The following is a 24,274-nucleotide window of genomic DNA, read 5'->3' on the forward strand; positions in this document are numbered from 1 at the left end:
TATATATATATATATATATATATATATATAGATAGAAATAAAAGTATAACTTTGACCCCAATGTAGAAAAGGAAAGTATTGCCTCTTTTTTCCTGTCTACTCAAACCCTCTTTTGCAATCATTAGGATGTCCTGCCGGTTGCTATGGGGATACCACCCTTAGCTTTTGTACGACAAAGAGCATCCGTGAGATTTTCTTCGTCTCTCCTCCATCTTCCTTCCTCATCATCATCATCATCATCTTCAGCACCCTCGTCTCCTTCTTCGTCCTCCACGTTCTTCCCTTTGTTTTCATCCCTTGGCATAAGCTCCGGTTCCACATTTTATTTCATTCGAGTATCGGTACCGGAAGCTACCCCTAACGGCGGGGTCGTGCACTACACTAGGTACATCCAATGTAATTGCGGTCTGCTAATTAGCCCTTGGCCCATGGTCTTCAACGACGGAGGGTTGTCGGGCTTTACGTTCAAGTATAATGTCTCATTGTCCATCCCTTACTGCCCAAGAATAAGGGTTGACGAGTTAATGAAATTATACGGAAAGGGGTGTAATTTCGGAGAGAATTTTATGAAATTTTCTTTTTTTTTTATTTTAACTCTGCTTTTTTTTTCTCTCTCTCTCTCTCTCTTGGACTCTGTTCCACGATGGGAAAGTGGGCGTTGTAATAACGTCTGGCTCCTTCGAGGATTTTTCTACTTTCATTAGAGCCAACTTCAGGTAGGCATTAGATGGGAAAAACTACTCTCGTAATTTCTCTCTCATGCTCACCCTCCTTTTTTTTTTATCTACTCTCTCTCTCTCTCTCTCTCTCTCTCTTTTTTACTTCCTACTCACGAACCAGAGCTGTATTACTCCGAGTGTCTGTACTGACGGTGGTTACGCAATGTCTGAGGAACGTCAAATGAGTTTTTCTTGATTTGTCAACATTGGACTTTAACCTATTTCAAATTCCATCATCCGGCTGCTTCTTGGCTCCCATCTTTGATCTCGAGACGGCGATAAGTTATATGGAGTTATGAAAAATTTTTTGAAAATTTTTAAAAATAAAAAATCAAATCCGATCGATTTATTAGCAATCATAATGTATTCCACGTGCCACAAATATCATCCCCTAATAAAATTTTTTTTCCCAGTCATCGTTGCTCCGAACGATTTATGCAGTATAAAAAATTATAAAATTCTCCATCCAATTCGAAAATCCCACTAGCCCATCCCCTCGTCCTGTATTTTCCGTACGTCAGTGTAACTAGTCCGAAACCGCGGTTGTCTCATTTTGAGCGTATTAAAAATTCGTAAAATTAGGTGTCCTCCAGATGACACCCCTACGTAGGGTGCGCAAACGAAAAATGAAAAAGGGTGAAATAAGCGGTCGGTCGAATGACTGACTAAGTAGACAAGCGGGGCACGTGCACGTGTCACCAGGACGTCTCAACACGCCGTGTAATACATATGGACCAAATGATTGTTCGTATAAAATTTCAAAGTCTCAAATTAAAAAATTCACATATATAGGATACCCATTAATTTTTTTCAACTTGAAATAAAGTGTTAAGAAGATCGAATCAAAGTAGGTACAAGGGTAGTTTCCGACTGTATAGTCAAGAGATGGTATAAATCCTTTCAAAGGACGACCCTGCTCTCCCCCCCCCTCGTCCCCTGACCCTCTTTCAAGTCGATTTACAATCCAACATTGAAAAGTTCATCGATCCTTCTCCAAGGGTTGTAGCCGCCTCCAAGGGCAAAGTTTCTTACAGCATCCCCTTAGAGGGCTTTGCGAGGGTCAAATCCACTAGGCTGGACCAACCCTCCAGGAGGAAAGCGCATTTCGACAGAGTCCTGATGCCCGGCGAACGAGACCCTCGATAAGAAATTTCGAGTATGGTTTCACCCCTTTGGGTTTCATTTGTCAATTTTATTGGGATTGAGGAAAAAAAAATTTTTTTCATCCCTTCAACTTCTTTAACGTTGACGCTTTGCCCAAGACGCCGTCTTAACGTGAGTCGAGTGTTCCTTTTTGCCGAGAAAAAAAAATCGGCCACAGCTCGGCAACTTCGGACTGTATCTCGAACGCCAAGATGCAACTGCCCGTGACTGAATTCACTCACGGTACCTTGCACCCCCTCCCGCCGCCCCCCCCTTTCTCGTTTCGTTTCTCACTTAACTGCTTTACCCCAAAGACCCTTTTCTCTTTCTTCCGTACTCTTCGTCTCTCTCACTCTCATCTAGCGTCTACCAAGGCTGGCTCTCCCTTTCTCCTTATGTCCCTTCAGTCAACCCCCATTACCTAGGAAATCTCTTATATATACACAATCCACCCTACTTCGGAGCTGGGGCTTTGCTTTGTCGTATTTTTTAGGGCTGTTATTACACTGTCGATCCCTTACCTCGTTGTCGCTGCGATACTCGCGGATTAAGATCGGACGAGTTTTATATTATTATCGGGCAAAATACGTATTTTGAACTATTTAATGCGGGGCTTTCTGTAAATTTAAAATCCACAGTGAGAAAACCGCAGTAAGATCTTTACGGTCGTCCTGGATCGTATAGAGAAACCGTAAAAATGGCAGGTATCCACAAAAGCGACAAGTGGCTGTAAAGTCGTAAGCGGTCTGAGAACGTCGACGTTAAAACGGCAAATCCTGACGAGGTTCGCACTTTGCAGTGTTGGCTATTCTGAATCAACACTATAGATAGACAGATAAGCTCCCCACGTGACGGATTTATAGAAGTAGTTCCTTTCATAGGGGATGTTGGGTGGGTGGGGAGTGGGTGTTAAAAATAGTGCCAGCCACCGCCCGTTGATGAGAAGAAGGTGAAAGGAAGAGCCGAGAAAAGAAAGCGAGGAGAAAGGGGAGAAAAATTTAAAAAAATAAGAACCCAGGGTCGCTACTCATTCAAGGGTGAAACTACTGTATCTACAGGGTGATACGTTAGTAAATAAAATCTGGAGGGGTTCGTCAGGGTCTTTTGAATATTTAATCGAAAAAATATGAAGATAACCTGTAAAATGATAAGCAGGTGAATTAATGGGGGGACTGATAAAAGTTAGGGGTCGTTATTTGGCTTTGTTTCGAAAACCTTTTTTATTTGCGAATATTGCGATTTTAATTTTTAATAAGGGTTGGATTTTTTGGGGATTTTTTTTCTGTTGTACAGACTGCTTTTTTGCTAGAAATAATGCTTGCGTTATATTTCGGCTGAGTGTGGATGCTGATATTTATTTATAGGGGTGGATCGGGCTGGTATAGGTATGATGGCTATATTAACGCGGTTGGGGGTTGAAAATCAATTAGAGGGTTGTTGAATTATTTTATCGTTTTGCGGGGCTGACGTCGATACAGGCGACAATCGATCACTCTACCCTCTGGTGGAGCTTGTGTTTAATGGGAGTTTCTGTTTTACCGACAGAGGATGGATTTTAACGCCAACCTAGCGGCAGGAAGGCTGCGCTGAAGGATTTACCGATGTTCAAAGTCACTTCGTGAGTTACCGACTGTTGAATAAGCGAGATATCAATTTTGTATTTATTACTTGCTAGTGGCAGTTACTCTCGGTACTGTGTACTCGGCCTACGGAAAGCGGCAATGATGGGTATTAATGGATATGAAAACACGACCAGCCTGGTTTAGTGTGGCCTGTAATTAGAGAACTACTCTGCAGAGTGATTAAAAAAAAGGGGGTAAATTAATTCATCCTCTCGAAGCCCGCAGCTCTCGATGGTGTCGTTGGGAATTGGGGGGTGGAAAAAAAATGAAAAAAAATAAAGTGTGAAAGAGGAAATTTTAACTTTTTTCATTTTTCATTCCCCCAGCACGGACGATAGGGGTGGTCTTTGATGACGTTGCACTATATTGAAAAATGAAAAAAAAAGTGACGTTGGATTTATATGTATATTATTTTTAATCCTTTATCTCGTTACACTATTAATATAGAAATTTTAAACGGCCAACGGGCGCGCACGCCATTGATATTTAAAACGTCTGTAATGAAACCCCGCAAATTTAATGGTAATATCGAGTCGCGATAATTAAAAAGTTTTCGCAGCTGCGCCTGTGTGGTAAAAAGAAGGGCGAAATCTTGTTACACAAAATTTCTTATTAAGATTCAAGCTCGAAATATTCCGAGCCCTATTATCTCCGGGATAATAATTTTATTGTTATTATATTTGACACTCATTAGATATGCATTAATATCTGCGCAATGCGACCCCTGTATTTGGACTAGTTCAAGAAATTAGAGGGGGTAGTAAAATTTAATTAGAAAAATTACCCCCGAAATGTTTGCAGGACGAGTAAATGATAATTTTGAAAAATTTCCTTAAAACAAAAATCTCACTAATATCAAACGTCACAGAGATCGTTGGTAACACTGAAAATCCAATTTAAAAAAGATTTTGACAACTCCTTTAGTATTTCAAAAAAGAACAAAAAAAAATACGAAGATACGTACCAAGAAAATTTTGATAAAAAAGAAATTAACCAATATTACCATAGCAATGTCCTTGTACCATAAAACCCAAAAAAAAGAGAGAACTTTCTAGTACCTATCCCTCCACACCAAAAATTTGGTAAAAAATCCAAAATTCAACTCTTAAACCCCCTACATGGATTTTCACCTCGACCAAAAGATTCTAAAAAAAAAACCTTATAATAATTAATTAAAAATTCATCAGAGTCATCGACCGATCAAAGTCGCGCACTTTTTGTCTCACCCATTTGCCATAAATCGTCTGGTGCGTCTCAAAAAAACCGCGGCTGCCTTCGTTGGGCGGCCATCTTTAAATTGGGGCCTCTTGTAACGAAGCAGCAAAGAAGGCCAGTTCTTGTCTCTAGAAAAAAGTATGTGTCTTTTGCAGGTCAGCCAGGCCCTTGCCATGCGATGTCGTTGCAGAGCCCCAGACTTCGACACTACAGGTCGAATATAACAAATTCAGATAATCTTATCTCAAAATAAATCTGCTAAAAGTTCTCTCGCCTCTCGTTTTACATGCGTACTACTTATACATTACATTACGTTATACTATGTACATTTATCACATGTCGATAACCCCATCTACGAATTCTCTGCATCCACGCTTTTGGAATGACATTCATCGGCTCTACGTAAAATAAATGAAGACATTTTGGAAAAAAAAAAATCATACTTTCAATGACATCAGACTTTAGTTTCTCACTTTCTCTGTTTCTCTCTCGCTCTATTATCACTCTCTCTCTCTCTCTATATATATATACTACTTCTATACATATATCTATCTCTCTTCATACTACGTATCGTCTGGCATAATTCGAGTTTACATTAGCAATCAGTTTTCGTAATTAAGATCATCGTAATTTTTATGGTTCTTGGTATCAATGTGGTTTCGATGGTAATTTTTGTATGAGACTTTTTTCTTTATGGTTTTATACCGTTTGTAGATGGTCTTTTGTTGTTAGGTTAATTTTTCGAAAAAAAAAAATAACACGAAACCATCATTGAACCAAGTCGTCATCTTGAGTCGCTCTGTTGGCATGGCCCTAGTTCACCTACTTTAATTCGTAAGATGCACCCTTCTTCTATTCCTTGTAACCGAGTCGAGCAATTAATTACACCGGATCGATGTACCTGGTGACGAGTTTTTTATGGAAATTCTTTTTTATTTTCATTTTCAGGACCATGACAGCGATCTGCTTCGTGTGCAATCTACCGATTCTCAGTCATCAGGTGGAATTGATATGGCAAGGTGGAAATGGCTGGGACGATCTCGTTCGGGAGCAAGTGGAGGAGTCAACTCTGAAACAGCGTTTAGGTGGGTTTAAGAGAAATTGAATTTTCCATTAAAAGTTTTAATAAAAATTTTACCACGTAAATTTTTCTTTAGGCGCTGGAAGGAGAGACTCGGCAGCTCAGATAACCTCAATCTCACCGCCGAACGAGATCCAGGACTCCTCGCCGACGAATCAGCGTCGCCGTCGCTCGAGTCTTGCCCAGCTGACGGACATCCTGCGGGAATGGGGCGGTGGTGGAACTTCTGGAAAGAGCGGCAAGGGCGGTAAGCTCTGTCGCAGGGAGACCCTGGCGGACATAGCCAAATCGTTACCCTGGTCACGACAACAGACAACCGACGCCAGCCACTTGGCAAGCCTGAAGAAGCGTCGCGAGAGTTCGGTGGACAGCGGTATCAGGAGTCAGGTGTCATCAAGGTCGAGACGAGATTCCGCCATTAGCGACTTCAAGAACGACCTCGTGCGTCTTTGGGGTAAGAAGGATGTCACCCAACCGCCACAGCCACCACCGACGGTTATATCGCCAACCACTAGGAGAGGTAAACTTTACCATCAGTAGGTAAATGAGTTTCCTACCCTCCCCGGATAACTTTACTACGTGTAAAAGAATTTGCACGGGTACTTGGTAAACCGCAGAGAACCTTAGCACAGGACAAGAATTTCAAGTGTCCTAAGAGGATGGAATTTTGGTTCTGTCCCTTGGGATCCTCTGAAGTTTCTTTTATCCCCAATAACGTCCTTGTGAACTTTTAGGCTCTGGAGAATCCGCCAGGAATTCACGACGTGGTTCTGGGGAAAGTGCAAAGTCCAGGAGGGACTCGGTCGTCGGAGGTCAGACCCCTAGTCCTGGTGAACGGAAGCACAACTGCAGACACCACAGACGTAAACAGTCTCAGCAGTCAGTCGAAGGTGGCGGAGTGACGCCTACTAAGTATTACAGAAGCGATCAGAGACCTAGTGCTTCCAGTACCGATAGTGCTGCGAGCTGTGCTGTCAGGTATTAAAATTGTACGAATTTTAATCATCAAAATATGAATATATAAGTAAAACTAAGTCTCAGTATTCTTCTAGGGAACATCTGGAGGCACAGAGAAGCCAGGCAGAGAAGAATGAAAGATCCGGTAGCGGCGTTGAAGCAAGAACTCAAACGACCACTCTGACAGTAGATACTAAGAGTACACTGTCAGACAGTAAAAATCTCACTCTGGATGCTGCAATAAATCCTCCCACTATAGTAATGTCTTCCGTGACACCGCCGATAGTATCACCGATGACAGGAAGTAGTCTTCCGCTTCCAGGAGCATCTACGTCAGGTAGTTCGAGTCCTGTTGGCTCGCCAAACATCAGCAGCACCCCGGCATATCCACTGCTTGGTTCACGCCGTGATTCTACGACCCAGGTACCACTGATTGTGACAATAATAATCAGACGAATCTGTTTAATTTTGAAAGATGTCTATAAGCACTTTTTTTATAGTCTGAGTCAAGCTAATTGATAATTGACCTTTTTTTTAGTGTTATTACAAGGGCAAGGAAGCGTCACCAAGTAAGTTGTCGAGGTTAACCAGGCAGGCAGCAGCAATAGATGAATCTTTGCCACCGACCGGACGTCGCGGAAGTCAACCCACCTTGTCACCGGATCCTGATGACGGAGGTACCACTCGTCCTAATTAGATTGCAGCATGTAACGAAATATCCATCGATTCTCTCGAGCTAGAAATCCTCTTTCTCTCGTATCACGTTGGCTTTTAGCCAAGTGACCGAATTAGCCACGTGATCAAGTTACTACCGACTCGGTGACTTCCCTTCTTGCCGGCTGATCAGGAATTATCGTCCGGCGGGTCTGCCTGATAAGTAAAAGGCGGGTGATCCTTTTCATTTTTCTATTGTGCGAAGGTCGCAAGGCGAGGAGGGATTCCTTGAGCCCGGATTCCGCCTCTTATCCAAGGAGACGAGACTCCAAGAGCCATTTGAGCCCGGACAGGAATGCTGAAAAAAGGGATATCAGTCCAATAAGACAGAAAAAGGCTCGACTTAGAAGACAGTCCACGTCTATTGCCTGTGGACGTCCACCAAGGTGGGTCAAGGATAATAAAAAAAAAAATGTAATCTCTAATTCAGACATTTCTATGTAAAGTATTCAGAAATCTCTTTAAAAAGAATGTCACATTATCTTCGAGTACAGGAACTCAAAATTCGTGTCTGAATTTGGTCTCCTTTATATGTTTTGGAGATAATGGCTCCCTGTAGGCGAATCTACCCTTTTATATATTTTTATTTCTATATATATATCTGCTATATCTCTAACAGATATATAAATAAAAATGTTTAAACAATTTTTAAGGCTGTGTATTATAATCTATTCGCAGTCAATTATTTTAAACGACCCCAATATACCATATAAATATCCCCTGGGACGTAAAGGGGTATACTCAAATTAACTTTTAAATTTAATATCCACAGGTCCCCAGACAGTTCATCCTGTTCATCAAGAGATCCCAGTCCGTGTGCTAGAGCGCCAGGAAGTATCCAACATGCACCAATAATAAGAAGACAATCAACAACAGAAGAGATTCTAATAGCACGTGGCTTCCGGCGACAAAGCACCACGGAAGAGATGATAAGATGTCGGAATTTTCGGAGACAAAGTTCACAGAGCGACGACACGGTACGATTAAATAAGTATCAAGCTTATATTCCATACTCTTTGGTAGTTTTTCTCTTTTTCTTTTAAATTCAGTCCCAAGTACAAACTGTCTATCCACTGAACTTTTATTTCCATGGGAATATTTTCAGGTTCAAAGGTACCGAGGTAGACGCGACAGCTCGGCTCAAATAACTGACGGTACATTCGCAACAATGACAGTGGAGACAACAAGTACCTTTTTCGACAGTAGTACACAAACTGGTGAGTAATCATCAATAACCCTATAACCACAAAGTCTCTATATGCTGGTCCATTAATGCATTGAATATAGGTCAGCATCTTGCGAAGAGAAGTTCTCTCGAATACTATCAACCCGTTTATCACTCCTATGATATCTGATATGACAGAATCAATAACTTCCAAGGACCATCGTGAGATTTCAATTGAAAATCACCTGACAGAATAAATCCCATTGATATTCATACTTCAGTTCTTTCGATTACAGTATCCGCTTTGATATTCCATAAAACTCTCATGAAATCCACTTATGACAAAAAGATGGATAATTCCAAAAATGCATTATCAGTCAAACGGCATCAGATTTCACAATAGCCAAAACCTGCCCTACAAAAAAATAATTAAAATGACAAAGACCCGTGTGCCATTAATCCAATAGCACAGTCCAACACTTGACTTTTGATGTGAAGAATCAAACGATAGATTAATTATTATTTTCCACAGTGTCAAGATAATACGCGCACCGTCTATCGGTATTGCAGTTATCTCTCTTTATCAAAATTTGAATTTTCCACGGACGGTCAATAGCATGCGCCTCCTGGTTTTCCCAAATCCAATAAACAGTCTTAAACCGGTGCAAGCGCACAGGGTTCTTATGCGTTAGGTGAACCGCGTCGAGTGCGCATGCGCAAAGCGTCGGAATAGTTCGAGCAGAGTAAGACAGGGTGCATCTTAGTCGATAGGCGACAACAGAGATCACAGCCCTTCTGTCAGCACGAAGGATCCTGTCAAAAAGCAGCCGCGAGACTTGATATTAATTGATAACGCGAGTATCGCGTGTCGCTTAATACTCGCGATAATTAATAAGAAATAAATCAAATGGAAAATGGCAGGCCGGCATTCTTGTGCCAAGAGACAAGAGACTCTCGCTAAGGAAGAAGAGACGATTAATTAAAAGGATATCGTTAAATACTTTGTTAATCCGATGTCCCGGGGCGTCGGTTAATTCGACGCTCTGTTATCAACGTCGAGTCTTCCGTGCAGTGTGTGAGTGTGTTGTGGGTGATAATGCAAAGGAGTGCATTGTGCTTGAACGTATATACGAGTGGGTGGATTAACGTGAACCTCATTAAAATTGAAAAACAATTATAGAAAGATTACAGTAAATACGTAGCCGTCGTACTAATCGTCACGATGCCCTGAAACGTTGGTATCTCTAGGATTAAATTCTGCCTGTTAATTCATGTGTCTTTTTTCTTTTCTTTCTCTTGCTGCTTCTTACCGTCATCCCTCCAGGTACTGTTTATACTGTGTCGGTTGGGATCAATGGTGTAACGATTTCTGATTTATCGTGTATCTTTATTTACTGCGTGACGGTTGGGTTATGGTGATTTTTTTACGGGGATGCCAACAAGAGTCAAAACTATGTCCATGGTGTCACTTCGATTTTTCATTAGGGCATATCATGGGTGGTGCCCTTCCTGAATATTTCATTCAACAGGCGTGCTGATTTTTGACCTCGATACAATTGGCTACGGTGCTTAGAGGAATGCGCGCGCTATTTAGTTTCTTTAAGTTTTACTTTGATTTACTTTGCTCTCACGTTGTTTGGCTGCGTGTTGGCTTACGATTTGTGTACCCTAGATGTATATACGTGTATACGAGAGTATTCCAAGTGCACACGGTCGGGCGCAACCACTTGTGGAGGCTGCAAGAAAAAAAAGAAGTAAAGCTGGAAAATGGCCAGACGTGTTTTTACCTTACTGAGCAACAACAAGTATAATTACAGTGATCTTTCGTTGTAAGCTCTGATATTTAATTGATTATGTATACTTCATGTGAATACGTGCTCGCGTGTCTGACGCTTTGTCCTGTTTGTTTCATTCAAGCGGTAGGGCTGCCAATTTTTTTAGGCACTAAAAAAAATACTATTTTCACTAACCATTGTGGGTTCACAAGAGTTTTAGGTTTGGATTCGTTTTAAATTTGAAAATTTATTCTCTCTATTGATTAGCTGATCGTACGATGAAAAAATTAATCCGGGCGGAAACTTTGCGTGATTTTTTAATACCCGTTCAGATATTTTTACTTGATTTGGTATATATGTTTCTTTCTATATTCGTAAAAAATGTCATTTTCCGCAACCCACAATTACCCGCACCATTTCCACCATATATCTACTATGTATAGAGTATACCCTGTACTTTTCTTCCAGTAAAAGGCTACAAACAATTTCCCGCTGACGATAATTGCGCATAAAATCATTTCGGTCGTAACTAGGACAAGTCGTTCTCTGTCGCTCGATGAGAATGCAGAGAACCGAAACGGAATGTCTAGACACTTTCCGCACGACTAAAGTCAAGAATAAAGGAAATATGGAAAGCGAGGGAAAATAGTTTTTCACGTTTACGTACAAACACAAAGGCCAAACTTCGTTTTCACGTGAACGACGTAGAGCAAAGCTACAAAGAAAATAGCCGCGTTATTATTATTTTTTTTCTTCCATAGCCACGACGTCAAACGATTCGCGAACACGGCTTGCATAAGTATGTAAATTTCCAGCTATATCCCGTTCTTGATAAGAGCCTTAAGGGATGATAAGAACGTATAAAATCGTTGATAACAACAGGGCAGGGGTTAAGGGTAGAAAAATTCGAAAAATTCATAGAAATAAAACGAAAAGATAAATAGCTCATTCTACATTCTTTTTTCTTACTTATCACTTACGTTCCTACGCGTATAGTCCGTTTGTGATAACTGCCAATAAATCTATATCCTCTTAGCGTCAATCCAATAGATTTTTATCAGTACGTATACAATGGCTATAGCCTCGCTGCAACTACTGGCGAACTCGTTCTTAACGGTGTAATGGCGCGGGCCAAAGTTCAACTCGGTGGAATTACCGTGAGCCTTCAAAAGAAATTCAATTTCGTTCCCAATCGCGTTATCCATTTAATCCCTGTTGACGTACACGGCTTAATAGAGTTTTCATCGAAAAAAAATATTAATCGAATTCCTTCCACGTGATCGCACGAGGATCTTTTTATCATCCCTTGAGATTTCTCGTAACTATCGATCCGATCTAACGACATTAATATTGTCTCCAAAAAATTATTTTATACCACAATTTTTTTTTCCTTTTTCGTATCGCAGATTAAGTTCACGATACAAAGTCATAAATTAAAATTATAATTGTATACGTCTTTTCAAGTACCTACTGGATGCTATAAAATTATAATTATTCCACCGACCTAATAATTACCTAATAACAGCATCGTTATGTCATCCCGATTAAAATAAATAGCAGACTAATATTTATTATCAAAAAATAAAAAAAAAACAAAGTCAAATACGCCCATTTAATTACGTATAGAAAAAAAAAAGGTCTGTAATACACAAGGGACGATAATAATCCCCAATTAAACTCGTTAGTCAATCCGAAGCTCCGTGCGTCATTGAAAATTGTCTTTATCCCCTCCCCCAACAAGGATACAAAATGATGTAAGGAATTATCACCCCCCCCTAATATCAAAATTTTCAATTTGCACCCCTCAGTAAAAAATTGATTCGGTTTATCGGTCTTGGTTAGGATGAAAATTGAACGATAATCCAGTCGCAGTGTTCATGGCGGATGAAGCTTATCAAAAAGTCTTATCAATCAGCGTCTCCTTACGCGTCAACGTGACCGACCTTCATTTTTTTTTCCATACCCGGGATTACGTTTTTCTATTTTTCTTATTTTCTTTCTCTCTTCTACCTCCGCCTTTCAGGATATCACGCGAGCGATTCAACGTCATAAATATGTATCAGGAGCGATCATGAGGAGCAGCGATTTATTCATGCCCGGAACACTTGGAAGAGCGAATGAGTAGTGAGGTTTCTCAGGCGCAGCTATATCTATGTATAATGATATAAGCTGCAGTACGTAAGGAGGTAACAGTTTTAAATAACTCGTAGGAAAATTCTCGCTAACGACTTTCCAGCAGGAATCGACTGAGTAAACTTCCCGCGGGATAGATCGATCGTTGGTAAAGATTTAATTCCCGTGGGAACGTGCAGGCGGCGTACGTTGCACGTGCACGTTGGAAATATGTAGTATACGCTCCAAGTAGATTATATAGGACTGTACGTATGGTACTCCATGTGCATATACGCAGAGACGTGCCAGGGAGCGCAATTACGGCTCATTTCAATTCGGTCGGAATGAACTAGGCAGTTCTTGTCGGAAGTCAGGACAGTCTGGATCTGTGAGGATTTCCCTTCTTCCTTTATATCAAAATTCCTGAGGGCACGTGATGGAATTTTCATAGTCCCCGGAGGACATAGCAGCATTCGCGTGGAGTATTCTGAATGATTATAGGAAGAGGAGGATGGAGGGGGTGGACCAGGAGGGGAAAAAAAAGAAGGAAATTATTCTTGGAACATCGTACGGTGGTATCGAGGAATTTGGATTTAATTTTTTTTTTATCTCTTGCAGAACCGTCGCCGCTTTATGACAACAATCACTATCACGAGGAGTGCCTGAGATGCAATAGCTGCGGGCTAAACTTGACCGGACCCAATCAGAAACGAGCAAGACGGTGAGTGGTGTTGCGATGGAAGAAAAATTGTAAATTTTTCAAATTTAGGATTTACGAGGGAATTTTTTGTGATTTTTTTTTCTTTTTTCTTCAGATTCAAAAATCACATACTCTGCGATCTGCACTTTGCGGACGTGGCGCTCATGGAGTGCTCGGACTTCATGCAGCAGTTGCGCAGCTTCAAGCCACAAAGTTTAGGCTGCGCAGTTGCACGAAGAAAATCATCTACGACGCTGATCTTCCCGCTGCCGCCTCAAGCGTGCTCAGGTGAGTCGACTGTTGGGCCAGGTGGGTGGTGTCACTCGGTCGACCTGGAGAAGCTTCGTTGGGGAGTCATTCGTCAGGATCGTCTTGGTGGTGGAGGATCTGTGAAGAAGAGGATAGGAGCGTGTGGGGTATAAGCCACGGGCGGTTCACTCTAAGTTCGAATACCAAGCCCTGTCTGAAAATAGCTTGGTGTTCTACCTTACAGTGAATCGAGCGTAGCCATGTCGTCGTCCGTCTTAAAGGATCAAGGTGGAAGCAAGATAAAGGAAGGATGAGGTGGTAGGATTAATGAAGAAGCGAATGGAGCGAAAGGGAAAGGACGGAAGGTGACAAAGAAGAGGGAAAACAATGAAGAAGAAAGGGCCAGAAGAGAATACTGGATTAAAAGAAAAGGAAAATAAATTATTTATAATACGTGCCTAAGTGGATAGATGGTATCTAATGGAATGAGAGTCGGCCGGTCTTGAAAAGACACCTAAACATTTTCTCTTGGGCTCCTACGAATCTCATCCCGACTAACGTAATGGGATCCTCCAGCTTGAAAGCTGCTCAATACTTTTACAGGAAGTGTCTGCCGTTGAGCGACACTTCATCCACTTCCCAAACAAACTCGTCCTGGCTGGCGTCAATCGACCTGGTTCTCCCGACCTCTTTAAAAGTTCTACATCTAGATCAGGATACCGTGGACGTAAAGACTAAGTACACTTATTTCCTTGCAGATGAGTTCTGTCAAGAGTTTCCCCACAACCTCATACCAACTCCAGGCTATTGGATTGAGTGTTCACGGCAGCAAATTGCCTCGGATACGATCTGGGACGAGAGCGAGAGTGATAGAGAGGCTACCGATCCGGAACAGGCGGAGGAGCAACAGGAACCCACGATCAGGCAGCAGCGACGGGATTTATGTCTCTTTGAGGAAAACGAAGTTGACTTCGATGACGCACCCAGGAAGAAGACCACGATCGAGGAACAGTTTGAGAAGAATCAAGGCTTTGAGCTGACCTCTGTCGAGCAGGAGACCTATGAGAAATATTTTTATGGTTCTGAGCATTGGAATTACTTCACCAACGACGAGGATCTTGGTCCTGTTATACTTAGTATCAAACAAGAGACTATTAATGGCCGTGATCAGTTCAGGATACTTGTTAGGGCTATTAGCTATACGGTGCATGGTCTGATACCAGCCAGCTGTGTATTCGCAGACAGGTACGTACCTCAAAATTGACTTGATTAAACAATTTTATATTTATACAGTGATCGACCTTTAAATAACTTCATTCTAGGTATAATCGTGAAGAGGTGGTGAGAAGTTTAGGCAAGGAAGTGAATATAAACCCCCCACTCACCCTGGGACAATTGCCAGACACTCCTGAGGAACTTCTCAAGCTGGATCAAGTGTTCATAAAGTCAGAGTTGAAAGTTGGTGTCATCTATGTACAGGAGGGACAGTACAGCGAAGAAGAGATACTCGATAATAATGATAACTCGCCCCTCTTTGAGGAGTTTCTTCAAATACTTGGGGAAAAGGTTCGGCTCAAGGGTTTCGATAAGTACAAGGGTGGCCTGGACACAGTTCACGACCTCACGGGACTCTACTCTGTCTATACAAACTGGCGAGGAATTGAAATTATGTTTCACGTCTCTACCCTGCTTCCCTATGAGAAGCATGATCCCCAGAAGGTCAGTACTGTGCAAATCGTCTCCTAGAACAATTTTCTATGTCTTCGTTTGACACCATAATCATTACGGTACTTGTGACGTTACTTTAGCTCCAGAGGAAGAGACACATCGGTAATGATATTGTATGCGTCGTCTTTCTGGAAGCTGACAACACCAGCTTCAGTCCAGCGTGTATCAAGTCCCACTTCCTTCACACATTTATCCTGGTGCGAGTCAGTCCACGAATTAAGAGGAAAATTGCCAGGTACGAAGTCTCAGTGGTCACTAGGGATGAGGTCGGTGCCTACAAACCGTATCTATGGGAGCAGAGCATCTTTGAGAAAGGTAAGGACGATCCTGAAGGTTAGACTTCAGTAATCTGTTAATAATTAAGATCGTAACGATACATGAAATCTAGGACCCATGTTTCGCGAATGGATCCTGACAAAGATTGTCAATGGGGAACGCGCGAGTTACTCGGCGCCAAAATTCGCTAGGATGCAGGAGAGAACCAGGAGTCAGATGCTCGAGGATATCGTTGCTAATTTAGCTAATCATGCTGAGACTGGTCAAATTCCAAAACCATACAGGTGAGAGGATATCCTCTGAAACGGTGACAAATATTTATAACATTTATATGCAACCGATCAAACTTGTTCCTCGTAGACGAGGTTCCTGGAGACCCATAGGACACATGAGACCGTCCTCACCTTTGTTGGATTCCGTGCGAGATCAGTTTGAGGACTATGATCAACTGGCCAAGGACTTCACTAGGGTATTCTTAAATAATGTAGCCAACGTGACACTAAACGCGAGTCTTTTCGACGTGTCCTTCCTGGTACCTGGTCAGCAGAAACAAAAAGTCAGATTCATCGGCGTTCGAGCGATCCTGGGTGTAAGAAGCAGGTACCAGGAATTCAATTACTTGAAGTAAAGATACCTAATTAAGATACAATTGAGATTTTAATGACATTAACGTATCGTGCAAACAATTTTTCTATACAGGGTCTTTCAAGAAATGTTGTATGGAATACAAACGGGTTTTGGAAGTCCTCAGGTACCGGTCGCGGAATTACTCGCAAGACCAGTACCCACATTGCTCAGTCCTCAGAAGCCAAGAAGTTCTAATTTTCTTCAAGTTCCTGATATGGAAAGTCCTAGGTACGCCGAAGAGACATGCTCAAGTTCAACAGTAGAGTCTGTCAGTGAATACACATTTCAGGTTTCCTTTGAAGTCTCAAAAAGATAAATACTGAAGATAACACGAACGCGTGCCCCTCTTATATTCTCGATTCACAGTAATTTGCTTTAATTTCATTTAAAGAGCATAAAGTAGAATTCATCTACATGATACTTGGGCATTCTCACGCTTGATGAAATTCCTTCGTTATTTACAATTTCTTTGGATCTTTCCTTTCGTTTTGCTATAAAGAAAATGGTTTTTCAATATCACTTCAAAGCCTTCCGCTTCTTGTCTTTCTAAGGAAACCTGGAAACTCACTGAAGACTCACGTAACTCTCGACTTGGCAGAGTTAACAAAGTCAAATAGAAATTAAATTTCTCTCCAAATTGAAATACCTGTGTACGTCCATTTATGTACAATTTATCTACGTACATATATGTATCTACGTGTAAATTCTTTCTTATGGTGAGACTCGATAGCCTGCTTTATTAATGTTTTATACATCTTAATGGTAAATTCGTTGTATTTCTCACGGCACATCCATGTCTCCTATCCTCACGGCACCGCATGACCTTTTTTTGGTCTCCATTTTTGGTACACTTTTCTTTTTTATACAATATACAGACAAAAAATATCTACAATATCCGACATAATCGTTGGACCTTATTGATAATGAAGTAAAGCATGTTTTTTTGTTTTTTTCTTTCTATTAAAATATAAAATCGAGCCTATCCGGTTTTCGTATTTGGTGCCTGATCTTAAAAAAGAAAATGTTTTTTGCATACTTGAATGTTTCCTAAGAATTTTTTCGTTCAATATTTCTGGCTTTTTTCGGCAAGCTGCCACGGCAGCCTTGTATTTTTTATTGCTGAATCGATTGTGTGATGGAAAGTGTCGATTGACATGCAAATTTTTATGGTACCTACGTTGTTATTTCGAATATCGTTGTTGTTTTTTTAATTATATATTTATATATACTCTTACGGTGGATAAGCACGATGATACTAAATTTCTGCGTAATTTTCCATTATCCGTTACAAGATGAATTAGCGATAAACGGAAATTGTAAGATCTTATAAAAAGAAAGGTATTTATACAAAAAATTTACAGTCTCATGTATGCTCCACAAAATTTTTCATTTCTTTACTCACGCACGTTTATGAACTATTCGAATATTGGCAGTAAGCTTTTGACGTTGTCGTTTTTTTTTTTTCAAAAATAAATTACAAAACTTTTTTTCCCCCATGTATAAACCCAAGATCGTCTTCCGGTCCGTTCCCGAAGGAATCCAGTGTTCCAGCAAAGATCCAATTTTTGTATTTCAAAAAATTCTCTGAACGTCCTCCCGAAACCCGAGGTGCCACCCTGCGGTTTCTGTGAGATACTGGCTCTGATGTGTTTAGGCCCAAAAGTGTGCCCTCATCCCCAATGGTAAAACGGGCGTTTTCGCGACTCGGGACCATAACAGCCGGTTGGGGCCGAAGTATCCGTAAGCACGGAAGCGGAAACACCTTGCAGACGGAAGATAGGAAGCGATGGGCAAGCTCACAAGATTGCAGCAGTTAGTAGAAAGAAATTCGTTGAAAAAAAAAAAAAAAAAAATAAAAAAAAATGATCCAGAAAAATCAGATAAATTAATGATCTTTCTCTCGACAGATAAAGAAGGTAAGGATAAGGACAGAGCTGCTCAATCACTGGCTGTACCAAGACTCAGCGTCTGCGCCGACGCCCAGAAGGTAGACAGAGCGAAACTTGCTCAAACCGAGGTAAAAGATAATTTGAATAAAATGATTAAAAAAAAAAAATCTTATCGCACTCCCTAATTGATCTCTTAATTACAGTTCGACATCATCGAGTTCGATCCGGACACATTCAGGACTCTGCTGGATTATCTTCACACAGGATCCTGCCCATTAACGTGCAGCAACATACCTGGCCTCATATGCGCGGCTGAACACTACGATCTACCTGAGCTCCTGCAGGCTTGTTTCCACCACGCGAAACAGTTCCTGAGGATCGACGTCGTCTGCGTGATGCTCTGCGCACTGGAGAATTATTACTGGAGATACACGTCAGCGTCGGAGCTGGTGAACATGATCCTCGCCTTCGTCGAGACCAGGGCCTATCAGCTCTTTCAGAGTCCAGGCTTCCTAACCCTGAGCGAATCCATGGTCCAGATGATAATGTGTCGCGGTCTCGAGGTCGTGGAGATAAAGAAGTTCGAGGCGATGTTTGGCTGGGCCAAGCACAGGATCAAGACCAAGTCCTCTAAGGTCGACGCGAAAGTCGAGTTCCAGTGCATAATGGAAAGACTGAGTAGAGATTTGAAACTCTACAGAATAACACCGCAAGAATTGATCAGGGTGAGTTAACGGTACCCTGGAATATCCCAAATTCAAATTTCACCACCAGGACAATTAAAAGCTTGTAACGTATTTTTCTTAAATCGATACCGATAACGAAAAATCCGAGAAGGAACTATCTTCGAGAACCAACTTACGTTACCTTCGGCCGTCCACCCTTCGCTCAGGCCATCCGCAAGCAAGGCGGGCGCCAGCCAATTCCTTTTTCACCCGGGAACTGACGAGCCGGTATGAACTGGGAGTTCGGGTGGGACAGGCCCAACTCCACAAAAATGAGAACTCTGACGGAATCAGATAATGCGATAGCTTAACGGATCCTGTAGATTTTTGAAAACGGGTAAAATCGAGAAACGCAACGGTAGGTGCTGATCTTTGGGGTCGCGTGAAATCAGCAAACGCAACTGGATGCTCGAATGGGAGCGGACGGTTACGTGAATGCGCGTCCGCTCAGGCTGCTAGGTCGAGCTAGAGAGGGTCGCAGTTAGTGACACGCAAATAGTGCGCGATACAGAGAGCAAAGGCTCGAAAATGTAACAGAACGAACCGGAAGTTCGACATCCCTTCACCAAATAATAAATTGGGAGTACTCACCGGAGCTGGTGCAGCTAATCCGCGATGGTCGAAAATTGCATCCAGGAGACACTCGGTTGGGCACTGCACTGCACTTCCCGAACACTCACAGAAAACCCAAGGAATTTCTTGTATATCACGAGAGCTTGCGAGAACAACACGAGCGAGAAGTTGCTACACCGTATAAAAACACAGCTAGAAAAACTATAAACAGAGAGCACGGGAGCGCGAGGCAGTTCGTGACACCTCGGTCGGTGCCCCGAGACAGACTGACTTTGAGAATAGCCAAATTCGAGAACTAATAATTCTGATTGGTCGAGATCCTCATAGCCGATAACTCTTCCACCTCCCTCGAGTCGTCCCTTTAAATCAAACCGAGAGCGTTCCTTAGCGAAAAGTCACGTGACAAGCTTCGTGACGTCCTGGTAGCCATGGTAAAAAACAAAGAAGCCAGTACCTTCCCTATATTCAATTCAAATAACGTCCAACCAAAGAGATAACCCTTAAATATTTTCTTTTAGATCGTTCTACCCACCAAAGCTATTCAGAACGAGAGGATCCTGGAGACCCTGATGTTCCAGGCGAATTCAGGAATCTACCGTAACGTCGACAGCTATCTGGAAGCTTATCAGAAGAGGGTGCAGCAGAATCAAGAGAGTTTCGACTGCGGACTATGAAAGAAAGCGGGATCCCTCTTAGGCGAATAGCGGAGAGGGTCGAATACCATAGGGCTCGAATAAGTCGTAACGTTCGAAGCGCACAATTTATAGAAACGTCATTGGCATTACCATCGAGCGATGCGCTTCTGTCGATAAAATATTTTCAAAAAGCTTCGTCATTCTAATTAAGACATCAACGCGTACATAATCGTCCTGATTATGGCCATTTGAGATAACAGCCATGACAGTTGGCATAAAAATCTGCGAGTAATTTACGTGTACAGTAACCCCGTTCGCTGTGCATCCCGTGTATACATATCTCGTGTGCGAGGAAAGGCATCGGTACACTAGCACTATTTACGGATACGATAAAAGAGAAGAGAGAAGAAAAATATAATAAAAATGTAAAACCGAATGAAAATATTAATCGATGGAAGAAGCATGATTTGATATGGTGACGTCATTGGTGTCGCGTACATTGATGTATTCGAACGCGCGTCTATTGGCTACTCGTTAGACACGCACAGCGCAAGAGGTTGATGGCCCGAGGCGTCCCACGCGCTCAAGAATTAAAAGATGCCGACAGCCATATTTGTCTCTGCGCAAGAGAGTTAAGGACGAGCCCAAGATATTGGCAGTGATTTAATCACTGGGCAATTGCACGTTTGCCATATTTCCTTCGTATCTTTTTATATTTATTTTATTTTCCATTCAAAGAGACAGCAGGCATTCCTGTAGAAATGTTCAATCATCAATTGTCATTCGGCGTATCGGATCTTTGATAGAAAACTCCGATCGTACGTTATATTCTAAATGCGCCACGCACTTTCTCTCTCTGTCTCTCCTTCTCTGTTTCACTTTCTCCATTGTACTAATTACAATCATGAGAAACATGGCGCAACAATGAATGCACAATTTTCGTAGCTTAGCCAATTGAAATTATACAAGAGAATGGCGGATGGAAAAAACATATATAAGGTACAAGAGAACGACGCGTCGTCGGCGTCGCTCTTAGTTAGGCGTCGGAATATATAAATAGAGTGAAAGGTTTAAGACGTAAAGGAAAATTGAATCTGCCAGAACGAATGGTCGGTATGACGTTTGCGACTGATCCTTCCGACTCGTTAGAAGTTCCATTGGATTTTTCAGTTAAATCTTTTCTACTAAAGTGGCGCCACTGATTTTGGTGTGTTAACTATAGTGAAATGACAAAAATTCTCGAAATTTCGTGGTTCCCTGTAATGGATGTTCGGATCTGAGTAAAAGTAACCTGCATGTTCATATTGCAGTGACGATTTTGCTCGGCTGTTTTTTTAGGGAAAAAAAAAAAGAAAATCGAAATTTCTTTAACGAGAAACGAAGTACGGACGGCAATTGAAGGCCGAACATGACAATCTGTATCATAGAGAAATACTAATAATAATGTAACGGTAAAGATTTAATATTTCGTAAGCGTAAATTAAAAAAAGATAAATTAAATATATATATATATATATACATACATATATATATATATACTAATAATGATAACTGAAAGCGTTGATGTTGAATGTGGCGTAAAAGATACGGGGAAAAAAATATTTGAAGTCTGTTCTGTTTTCTATCGTAGATTTTATATCTTCAATACTCTAAGACAGAGATTCTAAAAAAAAAATCCGTGAGGACGTGCCGGAAGATGAACGATTTGTGAAAAAAAAAAAAAAAGAAAAACGATCTTTATAAACGGACACCATATTCGATGCTCGCGCGAAAACAAAAACCTCTTTGTCATTGCTTGTATTTATTGTTTTCGTCTTATATTCGTATTCGATGACGAAAGATGATTCGCGTGTGTTTCATTAATTAGTGTAATAATGGCGAAAAGCAACGTTATGGGTAAACGAGCGAACAAGAGAAACTGTGAGGATGAGTGAATACAGTGGATTTTGCCGAAAAGGATGTTTCCTGTTGTAAAGAGAGATCAACGAGAATAATTGCAAAAGCTTAAAGAAAAAGTATATTCGACCTTATACGAGTAAAAAAAAATCGCAATCAAAATTTCGTTCGCTAATATCGATATCCAGCAAGCACTGTGATATCCGCCTGAGAAAGTTCGCGACGTATGGTCGAAAAGTGAGTAGAAGCAAAAAAAGAAAAACCAAAAAAAAAAAAGAAATATGAGGAAAGTGAATTCGTCACAAGAATACGGGAAAACATATCCGAAATTGCGAAAGAGAGAAGTAAGAGGGAAAGTTGGTAAGGGTAAAAAAAAAATTTCAAAAAAAAAAAATAAAAAAAAAAGAAAACTTAAAAGTTCGATCAACACGTGTCTTTGCAAAATAAATTTTCGAAATGGCTCGTGCACCTTTCACCGAGCGAAATGGGAGCATCCTCTTCGAGAGTCCTTCGAGAACGCCCATTTATCATGAAACATAAAGAGTAGAGAGAAGTTAAACAAAGAAAAAAGAGATAAGACGAAAAAATGTATTCCCGATCGATGCGAGAACGTAAAACTTTCTTTTTTTTTTTCTCAAAAAATCTGAGGAAAATATTTTTTACACGACACGTTGTACTTTCCTCGGCCGCGTGTACTTTGCAGGTACCTACAATATTTTTTAATAGTAATTTCCATCTTATTATCCACACCTCCCCCCCCGGACCTATCCTCCTCGACTGTATATTCCGTTGTTATAAATATAATGGCAACGCCGCGCTATAATAACGTATTTAATAAATAAATAATTGTTGATTCGCCGCGCGTATGTGGGGAATCGTTGAGAGGAAAAACAAAAATGAAAAAAAAAAAAAAAGAAACTGTTAAGTGTCTTATTGTCCACACAAAGGGGCTGGACGAAAGTAGATTTCCAAAAAAAAAAAGAAAAAAAATAATGAACAAGAAAAAAAAAATAAAAAATTTCGAAGTCCCTCGAGTGAAAGTCATCATTTCCGTGATACGCTTAGCCACGTCACGTAACGTTAACGTTCTCGTTCCGACGCTCGCAAAATTTTCTTTTGGCATGCAAAATAAACAGCAAAAATAAAAAAATGGGCGAGAAGGTAAAATATAAAGAAAAAGACGAAACACGTTTTCGTAAGCGCGCGCGAATTACGGCGAGTGTCGAGAGCTCGAAATAATAATAATGAAGAAAAAAAAAATAATACGAAAATAAAAGGGAAAATCAATCGAGAGCTTTCTCCCTTAAAATTCGCATTCTCAATCGTTGTCACTGTACGATCACTTGGGCACTGTCATGCTGTCATTCTACTGTCACTCGCGAATCAGGCGCGGTAGGATAATCGAGAGGCTCGTTAAGGACGTCGTAAGACAAAAGGAAGGGAAAAAAAAGGAGAATAAGAGAAGGAACGAAAACGGATAGCATAAGGATAAAGAGGTACGCTACTACCGGCATTTTGTGCATACCTAACCTGTAAGAGTTACTTAAATGGTATTCATTATTGCATAATGCATACGCATAAAAAACATTATTATTATCGTCCGCATCGTATTCGCTCATTGTTAATGTTCGTTGTCCCACGCGCAAGTGACATATTTCCCGCCGTCATCGATACATCATTGTTGTTGTTGTTGTTGTTGTTACTATTCACAAAGAGTCATACTATTCACTATAACGCCCTGTCCTGCGATCAGAAGCTCCTTTATTCTTGTTATACGCTTACTAATCGTAAATCAAAAAGAGAAGAAAACGTGAAAAAAAAAATCGAAGAAGAGTAATCGCCATCCGCCATCATTGGTGTCACCTAGTATCGTCTGATAAGAAGTGAAAAGAAGAAGAAAAAGAAGAAAAAAAGATTGTAGCACCGCATAGATAAAAGTAAAGATTATTATACATACTACGTTTTAATTAGTCGATAGTCCTTTTTTCATCTGGCGATCTCGATGCGTTCACGTCGATCGAATCAATCGATTATATCTTCGTAATGGTCGCCGTTGATCGGACCGTACGCGATTTTTACGGCCGACTGTACCCACGTGCGGTGGCGTCCCTCGCGCGGGAAATTTCAAATGTCCGCAAGTGACGCGGATTAGTTTGAACGATAATATGTATATGATATAAGTCGAGGGAAGAATTTTGTAACGAGGCGCCGTTAGCGAATCGTGATTATGAAATTGACCTCATTAACTTTTTACCTCGGTTGTACTGGCGCTACTGGTACCACTATTACGATACTACTGCAAGCACTTACTTGACACTAATGCTATAGCTACGTTAAGGCTAATAGAAAATAATGGCGCCATTACTTGCGAGTTTTTGAACAGTCGCAGTCTTGTCGCACTCGCCGGGTAACGACAGAGACACAAAACAGATGCAAAAGAAATGATTATATGAAAGAAAAAAAAAAAAAAAAT

At 41.1% G+C, this 24,274-nt stretch overlaps 1 protein-coding gene across 14 annotated transcripts in view; it reads left to right on the forward strand.

The window, feature by feature from the left end:
• LOC107264305 overlaps positions 1-22,781 on the forward strand; it is a 52,308-nt gene extending 29,527 nt beyond the window's left edge. For 7 of the 14 annotated variants that reach the window (XM_025081653.1, XM_025081655.1, XM_015732426.2 and 4 more), the window contains 20 exons: positions 5,648-5,784; positions 5,857-6,300; positions 6,515-6,758; positions 6,833-7,160; positions 7,276-7,414; positions 7,657-7,837; positions 8,224-8,428; positions 8,557-8,668; positions 13,122-13,224; positions 13,319-13,491; positions 14,211-14,697; positions 14,775-15,171; positions 15,261-15,495; positions 15,569-15,740; positions 15,817-16,080; positions 16,156-16,311; positions 17,738-17,895; positions 17,991-18,100; positions 18,176-18,697; positions 19,789-22,781. In XM_025081653.1, the coding sequence (XP_024937421.1) occupies positions 5,648-5,784; positions 5,857-6,300; positions 6,515-6,758; positions 6,833-7,160; positions 7,276-7,414; positions 7,657-7,837; positions 8,224-8,428; positions 8,557-8,668; positions 13,122-13,224; positions 13,319-13,491; positions 14,211-14,697; positions 14,775-15,171; positions 15,261-15,495; positions 15,569-15,740; positions 15,817-16,080; positions 16,156-16,311; positions 17,738-17,895; positions 17,991-18,100; positions 18,176-18,697; positions 19,789-19,944 (4,723 nt within the window). In that variant the 3' untranslated portion in view covers positions 19,945-22,781. Of the gene's footprint in view, positions 1-3,455; positions 3,481-4,854; positions 4,913-5,647; positions 5,785-5,856; positions 6,301-6,514; positions 6,759-6,832; positions 7,161-7,275; positions 7,415-7,656; positions 7,838-8,223; positions 8,429-8,556; positions 8,669-13,121; positions 13,225-13,318; positions 13,492-14,210; positions 14,698-14,774; positions 15,172-15,260; positions 15,496-15,568; positions 15,741-15,816; positions 16,081-16,155; positions 16,312-16,958; positions 17,896-17,990; positions 18,101-18,175; positions 18,698-19,788 lie in introns of those variants that run through there. The other 7 variants (XM_015732424.2, XM_025081651.1, XM_025081652.1 and 4 more) reach the window with 6 other exon arrangements.
• The last annotated feature ends 1,493 nt before the right edge of the window (positions 22,782-24,274 follow it).

This window comes from Cephus cinctus, unplaced genomic scaffold (assembly GCF_000341935.2).
Source record: "Cephus cinctus unplaced genomic scaffold, Ccin1 Ccin1_scaffold0168, whole genome shotgun sequence".
NCBI classification, from domain to species: domain Eukaryota; kingdom Metazoa; phylum Arthropoda; class Insecta; order Hymenoptera; family Cephidae; genus Cephus; species Cephus cinctus.